At 43.3% G+C, this 26360-nt stretch overlaps 2 protein-coding genes across 6 annotated transcripts; one reads left to right on the top strand and one right to left on the bottom strand.

The window, feature by feature from the left end:
- On the top strand, positions 1-20597 carry LOC113154010 (chromodomain-helicase-DNA-binding protein 4-like). 5 transcript variants are annotated; one of them, XM_026347985.1, is made up of 41 exons: positions 1-260; positions 730-885; positions 3432-3541; positions 4140-4382; positions 7023-7141; positions 7425-7684; positions 7778-7908; positions 8021-8159; positions 9074-9240; positions 9402-9635; positions 10171-10374; positions 10470-10678; positions 10835-10966; positions 11055-11154; positions 11398-11589; positions 12456-12656; positions 12755-12892; positions 13082-13203; positions 13795-13968; positions 14057-14198; positions 14465-14596; positions 14698-14815; positions 14930-15054; positions 15168-15260; positions 15393-15531; positions 15615-15784; positions 15869-16058; positions 16184-16273; positions 16410-16501; positions 16590-16722; positions 16870-17015; positions 17144-17297; positions 17389-17486; positions 17569-17818; positions 18473-18526; positions 18723-18893; positions 18982-19090; positions 19213-19345; positions 19519-19714; positions 19841-20010; positions 20416-20597. In XM_026347985.1, exons 2-41 carry the CDS (start codon positions 825-827, stop codon positions 20425-20427), a joined length of 5853 nt encoding a protein of 1950 aa, XP_026203770.1. In that variant the 5' UTR covers positions 1-260; positions 730-824; the 3' UTR covers positions 20428-20597. The 5 variants fall into 5 exon arrangements, with proteins under 5 accessions (XP_026203770.1, XP_026203771.1, XP_026203767.1 ...); XM_026347986.1 differs by having other exon boundaries at positions 9071-9240; positions 15869-16046; XM_026347982.1 differs by having other exon boundaries at positions 9071-9240.
- Positions 20598-21897: 1300 nt separating this feature from the next.
- On the bottom strand, positions 21898-25854 carry LOC113154051 (vesicle-associated membrane protein 2-like). Its single transcript, XM_026348044.1, has 5 exons — positions 25783-25854; positions 24590-24719; positions 24083-24241; positions 22352-22403; positions 21898-22148 (listed from the first exon to the last, which is right to left on the bottom strand). Coding segments are annotated over exons 1-5 (360 nt in total). The 5' UTR covers positions 25785-25854; the 3' UTR covers positions 21898-22131.
- Positions 25855-26360: the final 506 nt, after the last annotated feature.

Raw genomic sequence — 26360 nt, 5'->3', positions numbered from 1 at the left:
GTGTGTGTGTATGGAGGGGGGTATTATGGGATGCCTGCCCCCTGATCTCTTTGTGTGTGTGTGCGCGCGCGCGGGGTGTGTGTAGTGTGCGAGGGAGAGAAAGAGGAGACGTCGTCGTGCGCACACGCTGCCACAAAAACACGGAAATATATTTAAATTGTATGTACACCGTTACCTTCACGGAAAGAGCTTCCAAGTACGGACTGGTACACAAACTGGGCCCGGAGTTCCTGTGTTTGGAAGCTGTGTGGACCCAACTTGTGAGTATGTCAGTTTGGGTTTTTTCTGTATTGTTTGTGAATTGACTTGAGTCAGGGTGAGATGATGTGGAGCAGATATCCTCACATGCCAGAGCTGGTAAACTGAGGGGGGTTCGAGGTAAGTTGGATGCTGTGTGAGCGGCTCGGTTCTTGTCTCCAAGCTGAACCTGGCCGCCGGTCAAGCCCGGCTAGCACGCATGCTAATGGGACGGAAACTAACGATAGTGGCAAGATGGCATGTCATCTGAACGGAGAGATGGAGTGAGAGGGTGAGGGTGCTAATCCGTGTGTGGTAGCCAGGTAAAGTTAGATTTATCGCCCAGAAGAGAAGCAGCACATGTGGAGACTGTTTATGTCGCTCCGTGTTTTATCTTTATGTTCACTTCCGTTTTCTTTCTTCTACTTCTTTCTCTGGCCGGCTGCCCTGTCCTAACTGCACAACACACACTTGGACCTGGACCTACTCAAGACTCGCCATAAATCTGGATTATTTCATAAACGAATAACTTTATTTAGTTAGCTAAACTGTTAGCTAACTAAATAGAAAGTTTTCTGCTGTCCACTATGTCTGGAAGCGACGATGACAGAGATGATTATGGAGCCCCCGAGGACCGGTTACTGCACGGTAAGACACGGCTCATTTGTTAGCTTAAATTGCTAATGTTCCCTGCTGGTAGGTTAGCATGGGCAGATGTTTTCTGACATTCATATCAATCATGTTTTGTTAGCAAAGCGCTCGCTGCTAGCTAGTCGATGCTGCTAATTACCGCGTAGCTAACGTTAGCAAAGTCTCTCTTTCCGTTGACGCGCTGCTGTTGAACCCCTTTTAAAAAAATCACAGTTTTACCACAACAAAAGGCGACATGGACGATAGCTGCATTGTCGTGAAGTCACGCCGACTAACCGGCATGTTACCGGGGCCTAGCATTAGCCGGCTACCGGTATTTTTTACGTGTCGATGACAAGATGGAGGCAGCCAGTTAGCTTGGAAGCTGGCGGATGACGTTCTGTAGCATTCCCCTCCTCATGGCCGGCTTCAGTGTGTGGGGGAAAGTAAAATAATACAGTGTACTGTAAAGATATCTAGATTATAATCTGACAGTTTTATCTTCTTAAATTAATCCTTGTTTGCACAAGTTGCTGTAGCCGAAGGTTGTATTGTTTACGTTTAGCATAATTCAGTCGAGGGCGTCGTAGGGGGACCATAAATCAAATGAAAGTTAGCTTCAAGTGCTAAGTCCCCTCAAAAAGAGGGTTTTAACAGTCAAACATCCTCATTTTTGTAATAACACGACAAGCGATATGGTATAAATGCAATATTAAACTATCACAAGGCAATTTTCTACAGAAATATGAGGACAATCGGGCTAAATTCAGACATTTTAAGGTGCGTTCAACGCCCACGTTTATTTTTAGTTCATCTTCTAACATCAGACACTGTCATTGTAATAAAACACAAACTGTGGTGGAGAAAGTACTTTACTGCAGATACCAGATTTAAAGAATACTCACTTTTACTTTACATTGATAATGTAAAGTAAAAGTATAATCAGGAAGTGTACTTTTTATTTGGAGCTGGTAGAAATAAACATATAAATACATAAGTGTTTGTCCAAAACAATATAACAAGTAAGACTAAAACTTAACTCGCAGCATAAATAGTCTGAAAAAAGTATTTCACACTAACTTCAATATGATGCTGTTGATAACATGAATGTACTCGTTTAGTCAAGACAAAGAACTAAATAAGAGGCAAAAACAGCAGCGATTAGACCAATGTTATGTACTGACAAGTGGTTAATTCAGAAATGTACATCAGAAGTTATCAGGTGATTCGATTTTGCATTGAGAATCTGCATATGCAACAATGAATGACTTTCTAAAGCTGTCCAATAAATGTAGAAAAAAGTAACATAAAATGACTCCAGTAAAGTACAAGTACCTTAAATTTAGATTTAAGTAGAGTACGTAAGTAAGTAAATCTAGAGTATCCTCAAGTGTAATCAGGAAATGTAATTAAATCTAGTGTCTGCAGATGTAAAAAGGTTCACTGCACTGATTTCAGTTTCCCCAAAACGGACAAAGCTCTTCAATATTTCCTTTATCCTGCCACATAACCTATTATGTATGTCTGATTCTATTGTTCCAGACCTCTAATGTTATGTAAAATTTGTGTTCATCCATTTTCTACTTCATATCAAGGTCAGGTTATGAATGAATTTATCATATTTTGTCCTCAGATTATTGTTACCCATGCAGTAATGTGTGAGCATGTAATTCCAAGATGGGTCAAACTTGATTCTAAACTTCTTTCCTGCAAAACAGTTTAAAGCTAAAAATGACTTTACCCAAACTGTAAGTGTGTGGACTAAGATGATCCCAGCTCAAAGGTACTTTTTGGACCTGAGTCCTTCTACAAAGTACACTGAGCATAGAAAAAGACCTTCACTGTGAGCTCAGGATTTTTTAAACAATGATTATATTAGGCTACGTTTTTTTCAAGTTGCATTTACAGTTGTGAGCCTGCTCACTCATGCTCACACACAGCTCAGTCTCCTTTATATGACCTAAAAAGCTCATCACATTATAGCTTCTTCCTTATCAGGTGCATCTTAATGGCAGTTTGCCATTTACTTTTTTTTTTTTTTTTTTTACCATAATCAATTACATTAATGGGTTCTGAGTGCTACACCGCTTCACTATGCAGCCACCGAGGCAGTTCAACAAACTGGACTGATGTGTGGCAGTAACCTAAACCTCTAGCTTATCATTTAATAGTGCTGAGTTTAAAGAGTTAAAGTCCTGCTAGTTTTTATATTTCAACCCTCAAATCAAGGGCTGTTTTATACCTTTTGACATCAGGTGAATGTGGTTGAAGGATGGCTAAATTATCCTCTTTATGTGGAAACTTTGTTCCCTGGCTTGGGTTAAAAATACATTTGCTCACTACACCAGTACATGAGAGTAGCTGTTGTTTATTTAGCAGGTAAACAAACCAAAAGCCAAAATATACCAGCATGTGACTGGTGTTTTGTTTCCAGCTGGATATGCAAGTGTCTGCTGATATGCATGCTATCTTCACCACTCTGTCTTCACTAATGTTATCACACAGCCTCCTCTGTGCGTGTGTGTGTGTTAACCATGAAGCATCTCCTCTGACCTGATTTACAGATGACGAAGAAGAGGAGCTCTCCGAGAATGAGACTCCGAAGGTGAAGAAGAAGAAAAAGGCCAAGAAGAGCAGAGAGAGCAAGGGCAGCAAGCGGCGGTCGCGCAGAGAGGTAAAGATGCGTTTAATGTAGTAAAGTAGGACAAATATCTAATCACATCTGTTCTTAATGCAGTGTCCAGTCATTTAAAACCCACACACCTTTTTTTAAAAGTTCATGTTTTTGTGCAGTAAAAATTCTGTGCCGGTTTTGATAGTCTTCTCATGTAGGCAAAGCAGCCAACAAAGTCAAATTTGCTGCACAGTAGTAGAAGGGTTAATGCTTTGCACAGTAGTAGATATGTTAGGGTTAGAAAAGCTGCTGAGTCTCCTTTTTGATCATTCAGACACTGTAAACCTGCTTAATATAATTGTAGCTCTCTATTCACCTCCATCAGCTTCACCCGTACAGAGACCAGGGTGCTTATAAACAGTTTCCGTTGTGCAGTGCAGGCAAATCATTTTCATGCACAATATTATGGTACATTTGTAATTGATATCTATTTGGCCCTAGGTTTTCTGAAATTATCTAAATCCCTGTTTGTTTCCTTTAGGAAAAAATGCTTAATTTTGCACCATTTATTGTCCACATGCCAAAACTTCCAATGTGGGATCACTTTTCCTATGTGTTGAACATTTTAGTCTGAGTTTGCTGACTTATATTTTTGTAGGAACTTCCCATCAGCTCCCCAGAGCCCATGGACGTGAGTGGGGTAGAGGAGGCAGAAGATGGCGGCCTGGCCCATCGCTCTGACAGCGAGGGCAGCGACTACACTCCAGGGCGCAAGAAGAAGAAGAGAGCCAGTAGCGGCAAAGAAAAGAAGAGGAGCAGCATCGGGGCCGAGCGCAGCGCCTCCAAGAAGAAAGACCCAGAGCCAGAGGAAGATGAGGACGACGACGATGACGACAACTCTGTAAGCAAATTAGATGAAGGATACGTGTGTGTGTGTGTGTGTGTGTGTTATAGTGTTTTAGAGCCACATCACCTGCATTCATGCTGATAATATCTGAAAACCTTTAGCTCCAAAGATACAGACGGGAAGTATTTATTTGACAGTCCGTTTGAACTAAGTTCTGCAATATTGGATTGTTCTTCTGACAGACTTAGACACAGGTTTTATTCCAGAATGATCAATGGTATCAACAGTGAAAGTATGGGGAAATTTTTGATATCTAGTCACAGGGTGACTATTGTTATGAAATTAAAACACGCTTGGTTGGAGTTGAAGGACTGTTTGGCTAACAGGAGTCTTTTTGTTTTGTATTACTCCCCAGCTATAGACGTTGACTTTCATTCTCTTTATTTTTAACTATTGGTTTCATTTATGTCTGAAAATAATCAGTCAGCATACCGCTGAGAAACATGCTAGTATCTCCATCATATGAATGTGAACATCACATCTGTATTTGTTTGTCTGTGTTGTCCTGAACTGTGTGGAGATGCTGTTTAAGTGCAGGCAGATTTAAAACAGCAGTGTTTTACCAAAACAACAACGTCAGTTCTGACAGAAATGAATGTAGACTTGTTGGACTGTTGAATTCTAGCGGGTTTTTGGGGCCTGCGAGTGGATTTTCATGTTGTACAGAAATTAATACACCACCAATATGCCTGCTGATGTAGGAGGGAGAACAAGTATGTTCAAATTTGTAAAACAGAGCAGCAGCATTTCAAAATAATTGGCTGTGATGTGAAGCATATGTGAGTTGACGTAAATGGGCCAAAACATGTAAAAGCATTGGAGCGGCTCTTTTTAAAATGTGGTGAGTGTCTGCCAAACTGAACAATGCATAAATGTACTGAAACAACATGAGGCTGAGCCTCCGGTTTTTGAGACGGTGTTAATCCAGCTGGCAGTAGGGTTGTGTGAAGCGATTTGGGTTAAATGTTAAGCATCTACAACATGGTCCAGTTTCTAAAGGTTCTCCTGTTGGAGAAACCAGCCCTTTCTGTGCTCCATGACCAGCACTTATTGACTGTGTGTACCTGTAATGAAGCAGGTCATGGTTTGACAAACACAGATATGAGTGATATGAGAGACGGTTAAACAAAGAGATGTGTCTGGTGGACTTGGAGCTTGGCGGCCAATCAGAGGCCTCGTAGGTAATGACACTTATGCAAGGGGTGGTGAGGCGTGTGTCTGTGGTGGGTATGTAAGGAATATATGCTATTACCATGGCAACTCTGCCTAGTGCCGCACTGCGCTCTTGACCCTTTTTCTTTTTGGTTAGATAAACACATTTTGATTCATTGGCAGAGCCGCCCTCCAGCGAGCCTGAAGCCCGCTCTGTAAGGCAGAGAAATGGGAAGCAGAAGAGGCTTATGGGTGAGGAAGGTGCAGTGTGGTGGGGTGAAAGAAGTGTCTTCATCATACTGGTAGAAGCTGAAATTAACTTCACTGCTCACCGACTCAGAGCCTCTAGGCTTTAGGAGAAAAGCCCCATATTCCCTAACAAATGAATTTAATTGACTAAAATATTTACACGTAGCATAGATTTATGACATTTCTTTATTAAACATTTTGTGTCCAGCTTCTCAGTCATGAGGATTTGCATCTTGTATTTGTCTTACATGATAAGAAGGTGAATATTTTTGCACAGTTAGTTGGATAAATCAAGCACTGAAGAAGTTAACTTTGGCTCTTATGAATTCTGACTGTGGAAAATATGTACAGAAAAAATTCAGTTTAACTGTTGAAGAAAATAATTGGCAGAAAAATCAAACTCAGATTTTAGCCTTTATTTATTTTAATTACTTTATTATGACTCACACTCAGAAGTGATTGTTTACTATGTCAGAGTACATATCTTTTCTTTATTTTCTTAGTAGTTAATGCCTTAGTAAGTAATGTTTGCACATTTTGAATGAAAACGCTGACTGAAAGGCAAACTTATTGTCTGAATTTTATCTGTATCATTGGGCTGTTTAGTGTAAGGGAGGGAGTTAGGAGTATAAATAATGCTTATAATAATGTTTGGTAATTTCAGAGCCATTTAGTCATGTAAATGGAGTTAGTGAACTAGTTTAAAAGGAGGAAGCTCAGTGGTTGTTTGAAATGAAATTCAGATGTTATGCAAAGTATAATATAGTGTATTATACCTCAGCCAGTTTCAGCATTGAAGGCATCATAATTTCTCATATTTTAAGGAATAAATGCTTCAGGTGGAGGCTCGCGCTGATGTTCAGCAAGGGAACAAAAGCTTTTTGAAAGGTTTGGGAGGCTTGACTTTTGTGTTCAACCCTAACATGCAACTGCAATTTAGTTCACAGCTGGTGCCACATGTTGGTCACTCAGTCTGTGTGTGATTAATCAATGCTGTCATCATCCAGCTAGGAGCTTCTTGTGTAAACTCTTTGTTGTGAATAGTAACATTCAGAAATACACTTGGCACCAGTCGTTTTGTTTCTTTAGCACATACTGAATTGTGGCAGAACAGCTTTTCACATTAAAGCTTTTCTGCTACTTCCCCACGTTCACACTGAATTAAAGCATCAGTAAAGAAAAAACAGCTGTGCCGTGTTTTATTCTCATTTATTGTTGTGTTGATTCTTGTAGGAACCAAAGTCATCATCTCAGCTCCTGGACGACTGGGGCATGGAAGACATCGACCACATTTTCACAGAGGAAGACTACCGCTCCCTCACCAACTACAAGGCCTTCAGCCAGTTTGTGAGGTGTGTATTTACACGCAGACAAAACTGTTTGCTAGATGTAAATGAATGGGCATACTAATACAAATGCAGGCCTTCTTCAACCACAACAAGTCTTCATCAGGGTGGAGACTGTCTTTTCCATCTCAAGAACACCTTTAGGTTTTTGGATTGACTGAAAGTCTGTCATCAAATTAGTCAAATTGAGCTATACCTGCATATTTTTTCACAGCTGTCTTTGGGTAATGCTGATGTTTAAAATATTGAAGCAGACCACATTCTATGTTTTTATTTTCCTTTCCTCTAGGCCTCTCATCGCAGCCAAGAACCCCAAGATTGCTGTGTCCAAAATGATGATGGTTCTTGGTGCTAAGTGGCGCGAGTTCAGCACCAACAACCCACTGAGAGGAGCAGCTGCTGCCAACGCCGCTCTGGCTACCGCCAATGTCCCCGCAGCCGTGGACACCATGGTAGCAGAGGTTGCTCCAGCTGCTGCAGCACCACCAGCACCAGTAGAGCAGCCTGCTGCACCACCACTACGCAAGGCCAAGACCAAGGAAGGCAAAGGTACAGTGGGCAGGAGACGTTGAATGATATAAGACCTGAGATATCACTTACCAGACAAAAACATCATTGTCTGCCTATTGTTTCATTTTGCAGGTCCTAACGCCCGCAAGAAGTCAAAGCCTGCCCCTAAACCACAAGAGAAGAAGAACAATGCTAAGACCAAGAAAGTGGCTCCTCTCAAAATCAAACTGGGAGGCTTCAACAGCAAGAGGAAACGCTCATCAGTACGGGACATTTCTCCTCTCTCTCCTCTTTCTTCCACTCTCTGTTTGTGCTTACACACTGTTCATGTAGAGAAGGTTTTTCCTAACACAACTGGACATTTTATGTGTGCAGAGCGAGGAGGATGAGCCTGACGTTGACAGTGAATTTGAGGATGGCAGCTTGAACAGCGTCTCCATCTCAGAGGGATCCAACAGTCGCAGCAGCCGGAGCAAAAAGAAGCCACCCAAGAACAAACCCAAAAGGAAGAAAGGTATGTTCTTCTTTATCTTCTCCAACAGCATCCTCTAATTTCCCCTTTTTTCTTACAACTTTTTATTAATCATCCTTCATCGATTATGGAGACCTGTAGGAGACGAACCCACTGGTTGTTTTTATTCTTCAACCTGCTGAGACAGCCGTAAGCTGCTGCAGATAGAATCCACACTGTTAAAGTTGAAGCTTTTAAGGTTAAGCACACGGCGGTGAATAGTAATTACTGTGTGCAGGGTGAAACATTAAAAATCTGTAGAATGCACAACAACATGAGGAGGTGTGTGCACACACACACACATTAGTCACTGTGACTGAGTCAGTGGAGTTTTGTATATTTAGAAGAACATCTTAGTCTGGGTTGACGCCTACTGACGCATCCTCTGTAGCTGCTGTCAGCAGACTCAAGCTTGAATGACGTCACAGATGGATTACGATCAGCTGAACTGAAAGAGGTCAATAAGTTCTCGATGAGACGTGACACCTTCACTGCGGTAATACTCTGCTGAAGTTGTTGTGTTTTGATTATTCTTTGAGGGCTTGAGGTGGAAAGCTACAGGTTTTTGTGGACTGTTGAACTCACAAATGCAATGGATTAAAGATCAACGTTTCAGTTTCGGTAAATCTAGAGGAATGAGCATGAAGGATCAGTTTTGCACTCGTAAAATGGATATTTATATTTTCACAGTGACACCCTTCAATTTGAGTCTGTTGGTGTTACTGAGGAAATGTGGGCTTGAGGGGGGAAAATGACTCACCGAGTGGGTTTTCCTCTGACAAACAACATAAACACACCACAGCAGAATGTCATAAATGCAGAGTCTGGATTACAACACGTATCACATCCTGTGTGTCTGATAAATGTGAGATGATAGGAGGTGTTTTTGTAAACTCTTTCTGTGGTTAAATCAGAAGCAGAGGATGGTGATGGCTATGAGACAGACCACCAGGACTACTGCGAGGTTTGTCAGCAGGGTGGAGAGATCATCCTGTGTGACACCTGTCCCAGGGCGTACCACATGGTCTGTCTGGACCCTGACATGGAGAAGGCACCTGAGGGCACCTGGAGCTGCCCACACTGTGTAAGCATCATGCTTAAACCTTTTAAATTTTAATCATGTGACTGACTCTTTTTGTTCCTATACACCTAAAGGAATACTCCCAACTAAAAGAGTATCTATTAAGGCAAAACCTTTCATGCTGCCTTCATGTGTGGTGTTTCATTTCTGTCTCTCTATCCCAGGAGAAGGAAGGCATCCAGTGGGAGGCCAGGGAGGAGGGCTCAGACGGTGAGGAAGACAACGGTGAAACGGGAGAAATGGAGGAGGACGACCACCACATGGAGTTCTGCAGAGTTTGCAAAGATGGAGGAGAGCTGCTCTGCTGCGACTCATGCCCGTCATCTTACCACATCCACTGCCTCAACCCACCGCTCCCAGAGATCCCCAACGGAGAGTGGATCTGCCCCCGCTGCACGGTGAGTCAGTCAGGGTCAAACGAGGTGACCGAGCTGTTGGATCTGCTGAGTGTGTCTTCACATTGATCCAGTGGATATTTGTGCTCTTTCTGCTCAGTGCTTGATTAGAAAAGTGTTTTATCGATCCACTTGATTTTTCCGTGTTTGTTTAGGTCAGCGTAGTAAAAATAACAATATTGTCAGCAGAACATGGAGAGACTTCCTCTGTGTGACATGTAACATGAACAAAACAATGTTTTGAAGGCATCAACCTGTGGCTCAGAAAATGATGAAAATCACAACCAATTTGAACAATCAAGTCAGACATTTTTATTGATACGTGTCACTTATCCCCTGGTTATTGTTTGTTAACAAAATCTCACTTTAGCTGAGCTGAGTAATGAATTTGCATTAACCTTCAATTAAGAATTTCAAGCTCTACAAACACTTGTCTCTGGAACTATTTTACATAAGCTTGGAGAGGAACGCTCCTGTTATTTTGTGTTTAGTTTTTAGAATAAGAAGATTAATGCATATTCTTTCTTGCTCCATCCAGTGTCCGCCCATGAAAGGGAAAGTCCAGAAGATCCTGACTTGGCGGTGGGGAGACCCTCCTCCTCCGACTCCAGTCCCTCGCCCTCCAGATCTTCCAGCCGATGCTCCCGACCCCGCCCCGCTGGCAGGGCGGCCAGAGAGGGAGTTCTTCGCCAAATGGTCCAACATGTCATACTGGCACTGCTCCTGGGTCACAGAACTCCAGGTTTGTACACAAACACAAGACTAAATAGTTTTTATTTGATCGCGTTTCATATCCATTTCTTCTGTCTGACCTTTTTCCCTCTTTCTCCCCTAAAGCTGGAGCTCCATTGCCAGGTGATGTTCAGGAACTACCAGAGGAAGAACGACATGGACGAACCGCCACCCATCGACTTTGGCGATGGAGAAGAGGACAAGAGCGTCAAGAGGAAGAACAAGGACCCCATGTACGCACAGCTGGAGGAGAAATACCTTCGCTTTGGGATCAAGATGGAGTGGCTGATGATCCACCGCATCCTCAACCACAGGTCAGCAAGAAAGATACATTAATTACACCCTATCGAATTTTAGCAGAGGTTTTAATCTGAAGCTTCGCACAATGCTACAAACTTTGTAATAGTTTATATATTGTTGTCTTGCCACTGTTAAAGTCAAACATTTTTCTTCTCTGCCTTGTTTTGCAGTGTGGACAGGAAGAATAATGTCCACTACCTGATCAAATGGAGAGACCTGCCTTACGACCAGGCCACCTGGGAGGCAGAGGACATGGACGTACCAGAGTTTGACACCTACAAGCTGCAGTACTGGAACCACAGGTAAGACACAGAAACGGGAAACTGATGCAGATACATCTGCATAAACCTCTACACCTACTGCTTTACTCACTCCGTACGTTTGCTCCAGAGAGCTGATGATGGGAGACGATGGGAAACCCGGCAAGAAGATCAAGTTGAAAGGAAGAGTGAAGAAGCCGGACAGACCTCCTGAGAACCCAGTGATAGATGTAAGTCCACACAATGGATTGTTCACGTTTGCATGAAATTGTATTTTTCTGATAAAGGTTAGAATTTGGCTCTGACCTCAGTTTTTACAGGTTGTTTCTGTACAGATGTGAGACATTGTCAGGGAGGAACCGTCAGGATGTGAAGAGTCAAACATGTGTCTTGTTTTCTCTGACTCACTTTTTATATATATATATATATATATTTTTTTTTTTTCTATTTATTCTTCTTTTTTTTGTTCCTAGCCGACTATTAAGTTTGAACGCCAGCCAGAGTACCTGGACAGCACGGGCGGAACGCTGCATCCCTACCAGCTAGAAGGACTCAACTGGCTGCGGTTCTCCTGGGCTCAGGGCACCGACACCATCCTGGCCGATGAGATGGGTTTGGGAAAGACTGTCCAGACCGCTGTCTTCCTCTACTCGCTCTACAAAGAGGTGAGTGGTTGCGAAAGACTGATTTATGTTTATTTATTTTAAAACTTTGTGTTACATTCCCTCTAGGGACACTCACTGAAACTGCACTTTTCGTATTCAGATGCTTCAAACGTGCTTCTTCTCAACTGGCTTATTGCAACTCGGCTTATAACATAAAAATAACATTCAAATTTTTGTTTTCCAAGTAATATTTATTGATTTTTGTTTATTATTTAGCTTAAAACTCGTGTATTTGACCTATTAAGTGCGGATTCAGCTCAATAGTTGTAGTTGAAGCTGTTTGTCAGTAGCTGTCGTCCTACTAGCCTGGAGCCATCCAGCCATCCATTTTGTAGAAGTCAGGTGAAATCTGACTACATTGAGTTGGATCCCAAACAATAAACATTCAGACACTGATCATGTGTAGCTGCTGCCACCTAAAGGAGGGAGGCCAGAATACACTTCCCGTCAGGAACTCATGTACATAACATTTAGGAACAACTGAGGAACAAGGCACAGGCGGGCTGCTTATGTGATGATTTTTATTTAATGTTTACAAGAAGGGGCGCATTGCATTATACACTGCCCATCCCAAAAAAATAGTCACATACTTTAATATGTCATTGGACCACCTTTAGCTGTAATTACAGCACGCATTTGACATGGCATTGTTTCGATAAGCTTCTGCAATGTCTCAACATTATCTCCCCTCCAGATGTGCATTCATTTTAAAGATCTTGTATTGCTTCTGCTTCTAAAATACCTATTTGCTTAGTTAGGTCAAGGTGGTGACTTTTTTTTTTTGGAGTCTAGTATTTGCATTAGAAATAACTCAAGAGTTTTGTGTATGTATTAGTCCACTTATCAAGGCCGACTTTCCCCTCCAGGGCCACTCCAAGGGGCCGTTCCTGGTCAGCGCCCCTCTCTCCACCATCATCAACTGGGAGAGAGAGTTTGAGATGTGGGCCCCTGACATGTACGTGGTGACCTACGTCGGAGACAAAGACAGCAGAGCAGTGATCAGAGAGAACGAGTTCTCCTTCGAGGACAACGCCATCAGAGGAGGGAAGAAGGCCTCAAGAATGAAGGTAAGAGGCCAAGGACATCACTGAAGACAGGAACCCCTAAAAGAAATGCAGACAAAAGAGTTTCTTTAAACATCTTTTATGTTGATTTTCTCCAACAGAAAGACTCGTCGATCAAGTTTCACGTCCTGCTGACATCATATGAGTTAATCACCATCGACATGGCCATCCTGGGCTCCATCGACTGGGCGTGTCTGGTGGTGGACGAAGCCCACAGACTGAAGAACAACCAGTCCAAGGTACAGACAAATTTTTCGCATCTAGGGTTTAATGTGGTGAAGCTTTAAGCTCCACTGTGTGATTAAATACTGCCTGCTGGTCTCTAGTAACAGCTGTAAACACATCTGCATTAAGTGTAATGTGTAACTGATCTCTCACTCAAGCTGAAACTGCTCTGAACATGTTTGTCATCGTTTCCTCTGCTACAGTTTTTCCGGGTGTTGAACAACTACCCTCTTCAACACAAACTGCTGCTGACTGGAACTCCTCTGCAAAACAACCTGGAGGAACTTTTCCACCTGCTCAACTTCCTCACACCTGAGAGGTTCAGGTAGGCTCCATAATGAATGACTCAATAATTCAGTATCACAGACTGATTTACAGGAATTTTCCCAACCTTTTTTGGTATGTGACCCCTTTAAACAAATCGTTGTCCATATGCATCCCCCTGCTTCCAATGTCGCACATGTATGTTTTTTCTGAATTGTTGCTCCTGCTCCACTTGTAGAAGCCGTTAGGCCTTAAAATTATCCACTAATTTAAAAGAGAAAATAAGCAAAGGAAATAAGCAAAGGATAGAAAAGTCTGCAAAACAAACCAGATTTGAATCTAAACTGCATAAAAAGTGTGTAAATGTTAAAATATTTCAACAAACAGGCTATAAAATAATATTAACACTGCTTGTTTTGCTACAAACAGATCAGCGTGCTGTTTGGTCTTGGAAAATGTCAGGGAACTATGTGGTGCAAGAGTTCTACACTGAGTTTACACTCGGCATCTTCTGAGAGTTGGCAATTATACAAAACAAACAACATTCACTGCAGCTGGTTCTTGTAGTTGCTATCAGCAGTGTCACTGTTCAGAACCACAGGGCAGGAAAATCCCACTTCAGTCACTCATCTGTCTGCGTCTCTGTCTGCAGCAACCTGGAGGGCTTCCTGGAGGAGTTTGCTGACATTGCTAAGGAGGACCAGATCAAGAAGCTGCACGACATGCTGGGTCCACACATGCTCAGGAGGCTGAAGGCCGACGTCTTCAAGCACATGCCCTCCAAGACCGAGCTCATTGTCAGGGTGGAGCTCAGCCCCATGCAAAAGTGAGTCACAAGGGATAAAGAAGAAAAGATGTTTCTGTATAAAAAAAAGTGTATTACAAGTGTAAATGTTTGTATCTTCTGTTTGTAGGAAGTACTACAAGTTTATCCTGACGAAAAACTTTGAGGCCCTCAACACCAAAGGAGGAGGAAACCAGGTTTCTCTGCTCAACGTTGTCATGGACCTCAAGAAGTGCTGCAACCACCCCTACCTCTTTCCCGCAGCTGCCATTGTACGACTCAAACCTCTGGGAGAAACCATTATTTATTATTGTAAAAATAATGTGATGAGACTCCAACTCATTTCAGACCTAACTTCTATCATCACTCTGTGAAAAAAGTAGTTTAACAAAAATCCAATGATATAAAAGTAAAGTCAGTTGCTTAAATAGAGAGATTCTGTTTTTGAATGTTCCGTTTCTGCCTTTAAAAATATTTTAATGTATTTTATCCATATTTTTGTCTTTTTAAATTACATTGAATCTGTCACTCTAAATAGGACGCTCCGAAGATGCCCAACGGGATGTACGATGGCAACGCTCTCACAAAGGCTGCTGGGAAGCTGTTGTTACTGCAGAAGATGATGAGGAAGCTGAAGGAGGGAGGACACAGAGTGCTCATCTTCTCTCAGGTCAGACACAGGAGACGCAACTTCAACATGATATTTAGTATTTACAGTTTTCAGTGCTACTAATCTCATCAGCTTCCTTAAATGTGTGCTTTTTACTGCAGATGACCAAGATGTTGGACCTTCTGGAAGACTTCTTGGAGAATGAGGGCTACAAATATGAGAGAATTGATGGAGGAATCACAGGAGGGATGAGACAGGAAGCTATTGATCGCTTCAACGGTGAGCACGTGGCACCCCCCCCTTCACACGATTTGTGACTCTTACCTTCTCAACCTGACCTTAAAAACACTCTTGATCTAATCTCTACAATCTGTAATCGTTTCTGTTCCCCAGCTCCCGGAGCTCAGCAGTTTGCCTTCCTGCTGTCGACAAGAGCTGGAGGTCTGGGTATCAACCTGGCCACCGCTGACACTGTCATCATCTACGACTCAGACTGGAATCCTCACAACGACATCCAGGTACGAGAAGAGTACACACATGGGAAAGTTGTAGAAACATCTGATTTACTCATTAATGTGTTTGAATTTATTGTGCTCTGTTTGCTCATATCATCCCTCCTCTTCCTGTCCAGGCCTTCAGCAGAGCTCATCGTATCGGTCAGAACAAGAAAGTGATGATCTACCGCTTCGTCACCAAGGCGTCTGTAGAGGAGAGGATTACTCAGGTAAGCAGGGCACAAAAACTCAGTGGTCTAACATGTTACTAAACAGGAAGTTAAAAACAGCGTTTGAGAGAGAGACACTGTTAAGTTAGTAATTAATTAATTAATTAATTTCTTCTTTACTCCTATGGCCAGGTTGCCAAGAGGAAGATGATGCTGACTCATCTGGTGGTCCGACCTGGTCTTGGATCCAAGACAGGCTCCTTATCCAAACAGGAACTGGACGACATCCTCAAGTTTGGAACCGAGGAGCTGTTCAAGGACGAGGGTGAAGGTGAGCAAAGATTAAAAAGCACATCTGCAGGGACGGAGAAAGTGAAGATGCTGAGAACTGAGATGTTTAACTGATGTCTTCAGGTGAGAACAAAGAGGAGGACAGCAGCATCATTCACTACGACGACAAGGCCATTGATCGTCTGCTGGACAGGAACCAGGACGCCACTGACGATACGGAGCTGCAGAGCATGAACGAGTACCTGAGCTCCTTCAAGGTGGCTCAGTATGTGGTCAAAGACGAGGAGGAGGAGGTGAGCACCGAGTGTCGTGTTAGAACATTTGTTGGCATCTTTCAAACCTTTCCTTCTCTTAACCCTATTTTCTCCAATGTTCAGGAGGAGGAGGTGCAGCGGGAGATCATTAAGCAGGAGGAGAGCGTGGATCCCGACTACTGGGAGAAGCTGCTGCGGCACCATTACGAGCAGCAGCAGGAGGATCTAGCTCGCAATCTGGGCAAAGGCAAGCGTATCCGCAAACAGGTCAACTACAACGATGGTTCTCAAGAAGACACAGGTAAGAGGAGAGGTGAGACCATGGACCCTGCAAATACAAAAACACAACTTCATACATTTTGAATAACTTCAAATTATTTTTTCCTATTTTTATTGAACTGTAGCTTTAAAAATGCTCCTTTTGTTTTTGTCCTGCAGCTGATTGGCAGGATGACCAGTCTGACGGCCAATCAGATTACTCTGTGGCATCTGAGGAGGGCGACGAGGACTTTGACGAGCGATCAGAAGGTAAGAGTCAACATATGTGCTGGTTTTAAAGAACACTGGGATTTATTTATATATTTATAAATGTAAAGCACCAAATCCTGCTTTGTGATTCACAAATGAGTTCACCTCTAACGCTGCTCCTGATTCCTCTCTGCAGCCAACTCCCGCAGGCCGAACAGGAAGGGCCTGAGGAACGACAAAGACAAACCGCTGCCCCCCTTGCTGGCCAGGGTGGGAGGCAACATCGAGGTGAGCTGCTTCTCACGGTTCAACAGTGTTCCAGCATTTCATCCGGTACCCTTGTAGCATTTGGTTTCATTCTTCTGCTGTTTGGCAGGTGTTGGGCTTCAACTCTCGGCAGAGGAAGGCCTTCCTGAACGCAGTGATGCGTTATGGGATGCCTCCCAAGACGCCTTCACCACACAGTGGCTGGTTCGAGACCTGCGAGGGAAATCTGAGAAGGAGTTCAAGTAAGAAACGCTGCTACAAAATAAAATATAAAGAGGTTAAATGTTATGAAAGATGATTATTTTCTGCATATTAAAGCCTCACAGTTACTTTGCGTGTGCATCTTATTCTTCATTAACTCTTCATTTTGCGTTCTCTTCTCCGCTCAGGGCCTACGTCTCTCTCTTTATGCGTCACCTCTGTGAGCCCGGAGCCGACGGGGCCGAGACATTCGCAGACGGCGTCCCCAGGGAAGGATTGTCCCGACAACATGTCCTCACGCGCATCGGCGTTATGTCGCTTATTTCGCAAAAAGGTAACAAACTTGTGTCATCAAGTTTTTCAAGTGAAATCTTAATTTGTGTTGGGTGTTATTAAAATAAAACTTTTAGAAACATCACAGTGATGAGTTTCTATTGACTCTGGTCTTGTTTGGTTTCTTAGGTTCAGGAGTTCGAGCATGTGAACGGTCAGTGGTCGATGCCGTGGATGGCTGAACTGGAAGAGAACAAGAAGGTCGCCGCTCAGCCCGACTCCCCAGGAAAAACCCCATCCACCGGCACCCCCGCCGACACCCAGCCCAACACACCTGCACCAGGTAACGCACACTGCTCAGGCTTCAGTGCCCTATAATAAACTTTTATGTCTGGTGACGGTAAATAAACATCTGTTCTTCTGTTTGTTTGTAGCTGACGACTCCTCAAAGAACGAGGAGGCAGTGAAGGATGGAGAGAAGGAGGTGAAGAAGGAGGCTGACAGCAGCAAAGAGTCTGGAAAAGCCAGTGAGGTAAAGATGCATCTGTTGTGACAAAGAATAAAAGCTGGAGCTTCCTTTTCAAGATGCATCAAAAAATGAACTTCTCCTCCAGGTGATCGCCATCCCAGACGACGACGAGAAGAGTCCGTCGGCGGAGCAGGAGAAGAAGAAGAACGGAGAGGAGCCGATGGAGACGGACAAACCGAGCAACGGAGAAGCAGAGAGCATCAAAGAGAAGGACGGAGAGAAGAAGGAGGGAGACGGCGAGAAGAAGAGTCCAGAGGGAGGGGACGAAACAAAGTCTCCTTCAGAGACCAAGACAGAGGGGTCAGAGGTCAAAGCTGAGGACTCTGAGGTCAAAGGTAAAACTGGTTATTCAGTATTCTCTGTTTTTGTTTCAGATTTCTCTCGTTGATCAGCTCTGTGATGGGCACCTGTCACCGTTCTGCACTTATTGATTGACATCGATTGATTTGCCAGCTTAGCGAGTTTGTTTCTGTCAAACTCTGACTCAGAGGACGGAAACAGAAACAGAGCGTTTTATTACATAACTGTTCTGCTACAGACGTTTACCAGCCAGTGTGGCAGATACTCCTCTGAGATTTACTCTCCAGACAGACTGGGATTGTTTACTTCAGACCCTGCTTGGTTGTGTTTTTAGCGCTCGTGAACAAATATGATAAAATTCAGTAGAATATGGGTTTTAAAGTATAATAAACGTGTAAAGACGTGAAATTAAATCAAGTCAACCACATTAGTTCAGTTCATAGACCAACAAAATGGCTGTGAAAAACTCAAGTTTTAAAAATTTTAAATAGTCTTAAAATCAATTAAATCTAAAATTTACATTAATTTGTTACTTTGTCATTGTCAAGTGTTTTTTTAATAAATATTTAGTATTATTGTTGTTGTTGTTTATTTAAATCCTCCTGAGTTATGTAAGTAGACCTGAGTGTGGTCATGTTGATTTGTCTCCAGCTGTAATAAAAACTGTTCTGTTTCTTTATAATTTGCAGCAGAAGAAAAGACAGAAAAGATGGAAACCACTCCTCCTGCAGACGAAAAGAAAGGTAAATTAATCCTTTTACTGCTGGTTCTTTCTAAATATTCCACAAATAGTCAAAAAAACATAAGTAAGCTGAGTTTTGCAGTTGAATAAAGACGTTTCCTTTGTAATATTTTCGGTTTTCTTGATTTACACTCCCAGCTGTCCTGGTTATTCCCTCTGTATTCCTAATCGAGTGACCTTTAATGTTCCTGCTACAGATCTGAAGGAGGAGAAGGAGGCTCAGAAACCAGAGGAGGCGACTAAACTGCAGAACGGAGACGGCAGCAAGGAGGGAACAGCCTCAGCTGCTGCTGCTGGAGCTGCCACTGAGGAGAAGAAGAAATCCAAGTCCAGATTCATGTTCAACATCGCAGACGGAGGATTCACAGGTACGACCAGACACACTCTGAGGAAACACAAATAGATCTGAAGTCGTTTTCATTTCATCGCTGACGGTTTTACTTCTTTCCCTCTCAGAGCTTCACTCCTTGTGGCAGAACGAGGAACGAGCTGCCACAGTTACCAAGAAAACCAACGAGATCTGGCACCGGCGCCACGATTACTGGCTGCTGGCCGGCATCATACAGTATCCTTTACCCCGCAGACACATCTCAGTGCGGTGGATGTAACAGACAGTGTGTGTTTGAGTGTTTCCGTTGAGCATCATGAAATGAAGCAGGTGTTCGCCTTGACCGCGGCCTCCTCCAGACACGGTTACGCCCGCTGGCAGGACATCCAGAACGACGTGAAGTTCGCCATCCTCAACGAGCCTTTTAAAGGAGAAATGAACAGAGGAAACTTCCTGGAAATTAAGAACAAGTTCCTCGCCAGAAGGTTCAAGGTACGAATTCAAATGTGATGTTGAGTCCTGAAGTAATGTTTCGTAATGTCTGTTATGTAAAGTTTAGTTTTCTCGATATTAATAATGATACGTTTTAGACTTATCCAGGATATTAATGATTAATTAAAGTATTTATTTGGGATTCTCTCTCCTCCTTTCTCGCTCCCCTGCAGCTGTTGGAGCAGGCGCTGGTGATCGAGGAGCAGCTGCGCCGAGCCGCCTACCTCAACATGTCGGAGGACCCCTCCCACCCCTCCATGGCCCTCAACACCCGCTTCAGCGAGGTGGAGTGTTTGGCCGAGTCCCACCAGCACCTCAGCAAGGAGTCCATGTCCGGGAACAAGCCGGCCAACGCCGTCCTGCACAAAGGTGAGTCAGTCAGAAAAAGACAGTTGATACTCTGAGAGTCGATTTGAATAATTAAAGGATCATCATCAGTATGTTCCGCTGACACACGGAGACCGCGGTTCCTTATTGCTCCGTCTTTCTGTTCAGTGCTGAAGCAGTTGGAGGAGCTGCTGAGTGACATGAAGGCGGACGTCACCCGCCTCCCAGCGACCATCGCCCGGATACCACCGGTTGCCGTGCGGCTCCAGATGTCAGAGAGGAACATCCTGAGCCGGCTGGCAAGCAGAGGACCCGAGACACAGGCACAGACACAACAGGTGAGCACTAAGAAAAATGTTGAATCTTCTACTTCCTGGTTTTTCAGGAAAACAGGAAAGAAACGCTGCCACGTGCTGCTTTGGTTACAGCTTCTTCTGTTTTCCTTTTTGAGTGATGAGTGCAGACTACTGCCACCTGCTGGTACAGAGTTATTCCCGAGTGACGTTAATGCAGATGTCTGATTTGATTCATGTGGTGAATTTACTCCCAGTAGTTGCCACTCTTCCTTAAGAAAACCTGGGATCGAATATGGTTTAAAAAATGGCTTCAGCAGATTTATTCTCCTAAATATACTAAAAATATTCATCAGCACTTCATAAAGACGTTGATTTTTTCATGTAAGCGTAGCATCATCATAGGAGCTTACTAACCTCTGTTCCTTGTTCCTGTTTTTCCTGCTCTAGATGTCGCAGTAGACTGAAACACAGCTCTTTACCTCGAAAACCACCCCCTGCCTCACCTCGACATTCCTGATTGGTGCACAGGAGAACGACGGACAGCGCGCCCAAGCTTGAAGCCACGCCGAGTTCACTATTTTTGCCCCCAAACAGACTTGACGCAGTTTTTCTGAAGGATCGAATCCTTTCCTGACCCCAATTTTAAGGCTGTGGACAGAAAAACTATTTTATTTTATTTTTTTCTCCTTTTTTCAATTTCTGTATTAATATTATTGATATAATGTTATTATGATGGTTTTTTGGGACCTAAATAAAAAAATGTAATAAAAAAATGTTTAGTTAGTTGTGCAGGTTTTTTTGTCAGATTCACAGTGGAGCAGTTTGGTTGGAAGACGCTTTGAAAAACTGGATCCTCTGATTCACTGGAACCTTTTAACTTGAATTTATAAACATCACAGGATTAAATTAAAGTGTAAATTATTGATTTTGGTCCAGTTGTCACTGGGTGGGTGGACCAAATGCGCACAGCTGCTTTTTAATCTTCTAAAATGTTGGAAATTCAACAAGTTAAATTTCTACCTATCAACAAAACAAAGCGGGTCTGAACCAAACTGTGGGTTCGAGGGATTGTGCACAAAGGAGGACGTGTGAGGAACCCGCAAATGATATGCAACGTGTGGTTTCTGAAACATGGATGTAAACACAGCTGTTGAATTGTCACCTGAACCTACTTTTGATTCACTGTTCTTGTAGAAACCTGCTGCAGCACAGTCGGCCTGTAAACACGGAGCATGAAACAGACGCTGCTCTAAATATGTGATGATGCTGTGATCTAACAAATGAATCACGTCTGTGTCCAGTTTCCCTTTTCTGCAGGTCACATTTAAACCACTCGGCACAAACACTACAAATGTGTTGCAAACATTAATTTATTTCAAATCCCAGGCAAAAACCAGAATAACACCAGTTCACATGTCAAGTAACACGTAACAGTACAGAAGCAGCACTCAGATTCAGTCCTACAGGATCCACAGAGTCCTGGTAGAAGAATCACTCTCACAGGAGGACACACATGCAAACCAACGCTGGGTTCAAGGAAGACAGAAAGAAAGTCTGGTTGGTTCACAAGACGATAAAAGTAAAACCTGGACTCGCTGCTGCATCTGAACATGAACTCAAACAGGGTCGAACACACAGAAACGTTCAGTCAGATTCCTCAAAGTCCATCTGAGATTGTAAACATCCTGCACGACGACGACACGTCAATGATCTACATTTATTTAGCAAAGTGGCTTTTATGGTGAAGAAACAAACTGGACGAGTCGAAAACAGAAATGAATCAATAAATAATGTGAGATAGAAACTCTCTGTTAGATGTTATATTATATTACTATGGTAAATACTGGTCGCACCATAAGGACAGGTCTTGGAGACGAGGTCTTTGTCTCCGTGAGCATCTGTCCTGCTACAGATCCAGATGTACTGAGCTGCAGCAAATCTTTAGTTTCAGTTTGTTTTTTTTACACAGGTGAAGAAGAGAGAGTCTGTTTTCAACACTCAGGATGATCAACGTCCAGAGAAAGGAAGTCGAGATGTTTTCTGTGTGGAGCAGAGACAACAGGAGGCACTGGAGCAGAGCACGTTACAGACCATGCATCGAGGCTTCGGAGGAAGAGGAGGAGGAGAGGCTGGTGCAGACTGGTCCTGCAACCTGTGCGTCCATCAGTGGAAGAAATACACTGAGGACAGAGACAAAGGTGTTAAATATAAATAATATCAGTATGTGAGGATTTACCCTGTGACCCTTTAAACGAGCTACAGTAACATTTTCTTGCAGTGTATACAGTACAGTACATGATGCTGAGTAGAACTGTGCACTCGTGGTACAAGTACTTCGGAGTCTGAGTACCTGCCTACTTGATTAGAGCAGTAGTCTACTCACAGAAGATGACTCCGACAAATATAACACCGACAACTGCCATGATGATCATCATCTGGAAGAAAACCAAACATAGAATTAAAAAATGATGAACCAAATAAAATGTTTGTGTGTTTTCAACTAAAAGCAGCTTCGATTTGATTTATTTTAAATATTTCTTGGTGTGTTTTGGTTTGGTTATGTTGGGTTCTCGCTGTTTTTAGCCTCACAGCGTTTGTCTCGGTGGCTCCAGTAGAAATCATCGTATCATCACATCAGGCTGAACTGTTTCCACATGTGATTCCACAGCTGGATGAATAAACACTAAACCTACTGATGCTCAGCTAATACACCCTGCTGTGTGTGAGTGTGATGATACAGGACAGACCGAGAACCACCACCTCTGATGGGGGAGGGCGAGAGAGATTAACAAGAACAAGGAGTTATAGAGAGGGGGGGGGGGGGATTAGTGTCAACAGACCACGAGGAAGGAGAGAAGAGCAGATGTCAGAGTTGATCTAGTTTAAGTTTCTTTACCGACTGTGGAACAGGTTTAGTTAAAGTTGGTTTAGACCACAACCCACAGTGTTAATGTGACTTTGCTCCAGTCCCACAACAGAAACCTCCAACAGAACCACGTCAGGGACTATTTTCAGCAACAGATTAATCCACGTTTGTGTGTTTGTGTATTTCTGAGTCACAAACAAACGAGGTGCACGTGTTTACGTGATCTCTCAGATCAACACCGAGGTTCACTGATGTGTTTTTACCTGTTGGATTATCACCAACACCTTTACCTAACCCTAACCCAGCAGGTTAAAACACAAGCCAGTGTTGTGAGGGTCCTCACAAGTATGGAAGTGTCTGTGAGGCGTGGCGTTATGTCACAGCTGGCTCCTCTAATCCTGAACGTCGCTGTAATCCACGCTGGGATCTCTCTCCATCTCTTCCTTCCTGTTCGATGTCAGTCAAACCCTTCCTCCTCCTCCTCCTCCTCCTCCTCCTCTCTGTTTCTAAACGGCAGCTCCTGATTGGACGACATGAAGCTGCCGTCTGCCAATCAAAGGTGGAGCTCGATGAAATGACGCGGCAGCTGACGGCAGATGGACGGATGAAGGATGGAGCGATGTGGAGATAAAAACAGCAGCTGGTGGGAAATTCAGTCTCATGTATGTGACGCTGTGACACAGACGGAGCTGAAGGAACGTTTAGAAATAAAACAGCTTCAGGATCTTTTGTTTTTTTAGGTCCAGCTGTTTTTAGACCTGCACTGAACCCTGAACCTGTCCAGACCTCAGCTGGGGAGCTGGTTTAGAAAAAACTGTTTCCTCAAGTGAGAACACGTCAAACAAACTCGTCACTGGCTCCAGTTCTCCTGTGATACTAATAACTGATAATGATAAGTGATGGATGGACGTTTTTATTATCGACAGCATCACATTGAATATTCTTTAAAATATTACAAATATTGTATTTATTACATTTCACTAGAGATTAAAGCAGTACTTCTAGTTCCACTTGCTCTATTTTCAGTTTTGTGTTTTGTAGGTTGTATTTGACGACACCTGACTTGTTATTTAGCCTCTGGTGTTGATATTTTATTTACTTTTAATGTTTGTACTTTTTGTAGAGTTTGTGTTTCAGTGCAGGACTTTCACTGGTTTTTTTTAGGTCCATCGTGGATCTAGTTGGAGATGACTGGTCTGTAAACGCAGGATGGGAACACATCACAAACCTGACGCGGGACCTGCCCACCTTGCAGTTTTTCCACCAGTACTTGTTCTTGAGTTTGGCGGCGCTGCTTTCAAACACCGAAGCTCCGGCCTGCAGGGCGTCGGCCCGGTCGTCCAGCTCCGACAGCTTCTGGTCTCTCTCCAGGACTTTGTCCACGTTCACACGCATGATGTCGACCACCTGAGGGAAGAAACACCTGTCAGCATCAGCATCAGGTGGAGAACAGGAGGCTGTGACAACGTTTGTTCTGTAGTTTATAAATTCAGATCAGGTTTGGAGTAAAATGTTTCCACCCATCCACCGACTCAGGTGGTGGTGAGAGAACTCTCTGTTCAGCAGAACCTCTCCCCATCTTGGTCCAGGTCTGGTCCCACCTCCAGTTCAGGAGGCCCAGACCAACAGCCAGGAGGCATCACGAGGAGATGCTCGGACCTCAGCGGCCTCCTTCCCTCCAGATGTCTGATATCTGCGTCCAACGCCGACCCCTAACCCCGTCCCCCCTACAGAGGAAACCTCTTTCGTCCTCACCTCGTCCACCTGTGCCTGTGTCTGCTGCAGTCGCCTGTTGCTGGTGAGATTTGGGGCCTGAGCCGGGGCCCCCCCCTCGCCGTCCGGGCCCCCAGGAGCTCCTGGAGTACCTGCTGCGTCTGTGTTCGACCTGCAGACAGAAATATGTACTCATTCACTCATACCAGAGTATTTTCCTTGTAGTACTGCTACTTTATTTTGCATTTAATTGGATTTTACTCCACTTGACAGTATTTTAATATTCCAGTATTTCTAGTTTTACTTTACGTAAAATGTTATGTTTTAAATGTTTTCACATTGTAGTACTGCAACTTTTACTTTACTTACTCTTACTTTACTTTTACAGTATTTCCACACTGTAGTACTGCTGTTTTTACTTTATTGTTAAAAAATATGATGTATTTCTACATCCAATTGCTACTTTTACTTTAAATTTCACATTTTTTTACTTCTAATATCAGTTCTTCTTCCACCACTGACTTTCACTCTCAGCCTGAGAATTAAATCTGTTATTTATCAGTCGTTTAAATCACAAAACACAAACTGAAATTCATTAATAGAAACAGGAGACCTGCTAAATACAAACAGTTTAAACATGTTTACTCTGTCCACACACAGCAGGTGGTTTTACTGAGTCTGCTCTGACACGGGTTTGTTTCCCAGAGCTAAAATGGAGAAAGATTAGTGCAGCAGCATCCAACCTCCCGGCAGACAGGAGCAGATCAACATGCACGCAATAAAACCCCCTCCCCCACTGCAATAAATACATACAATTCAATAAAAATCCTCAGAATTAGTTTGTTTTTCTGTAAAAAATAAAAAATAATCATAAAATAAGTTAAAGTCTTCTATAGAGGCTGCAGTGTTTGTGATCACTGTGAAACTGAAAGCAGTTTCTTCATTTGATAAATAGTTGTGTAGGTGAGTCACACCGTGAGTCATGGTCATATTTCTGCTGAGTCAAAGTGCTGCATCACAAATGTTTCTCCACAACATCACTAAGTTTCCTCTTTGATAAAGAGGAGAGAATAAAACCAGCGGCTGAGATGAATCAAGAATGAATTAAAAGGATCAGTTATTAGTTTAAAGCTGCTGATAATGAGAAGAGATGATGGACGTTGATACGCGGAGGTAAAATGATATTTAGACATTTCAGAGCTTCACAAAGACGTAAAAATGAATGAAATACTCACATGTCAGCGGCAGGAGGATGGAGATGATCTGAGTCCGAGAGAGAGAGAGAGACGGGGGCGAGGGAGGGGGAGAGGTGAAGAGGAGGGAGGATATAAAGGGAGAGAGAGAGAGAGAGAGAGAGAGAGAGAGAGAGAGAGAGAGAGAGAGAGAGAGAGAGAGAGAGAGAGAGAGAGACAGAGGAAGAGAGAGAGAGACGAGAGAGAGAGAGAGAACAGAGAGAGAGAGAGACAAGAGAGAGAGAGAGACAGAGAGAGAGAGAGAAAAAGAACAGAGAGAGAGAGAGAGAAGACATAGAGAGAGAGAGAGAGAGAAGAGAGAGAGACAGAGAAAGAGAGACAAGAGAGAGACAGAGAGAGGAGAGACAGAGAGAGAGGAGAAGAGAGAGAGAGAAGAGAGAGAGAAGAAGAGGAGAGAGAGACAAGAGAGGAGAGACAGATAGAGAGAGACAGAGGAGAGAGAGAGAGAGAGAGACAGAGAGAGAGACAGAGAGAGAGAGAGAGACAGAGAGAGATAGAAAACAGGAGATAGAGAGAGAGAGAGAGAGACAGAGAGAGAGACAGAGAGAGAGAGAGAAGAA

The sequence above is a fragment of the Anabas testudineus genome, chromosome 11 (assembly GCF_900324465.2).
Source record: "Anabas testudineus chromosome 11, fAnaTes1.2, whole genome shotgun sequence".
Classification (NCBI taxonomy): Eukaryota; Metazoa; Chordata; class Actinopteri; order Anabantiformes; family Anabantidae; genus Anabas; species Anabas testudineus.
Note: the sequence above shows the minus strand (reverse complement) of the source record. Positions and strands in the feature narration are given on the sequence as shown.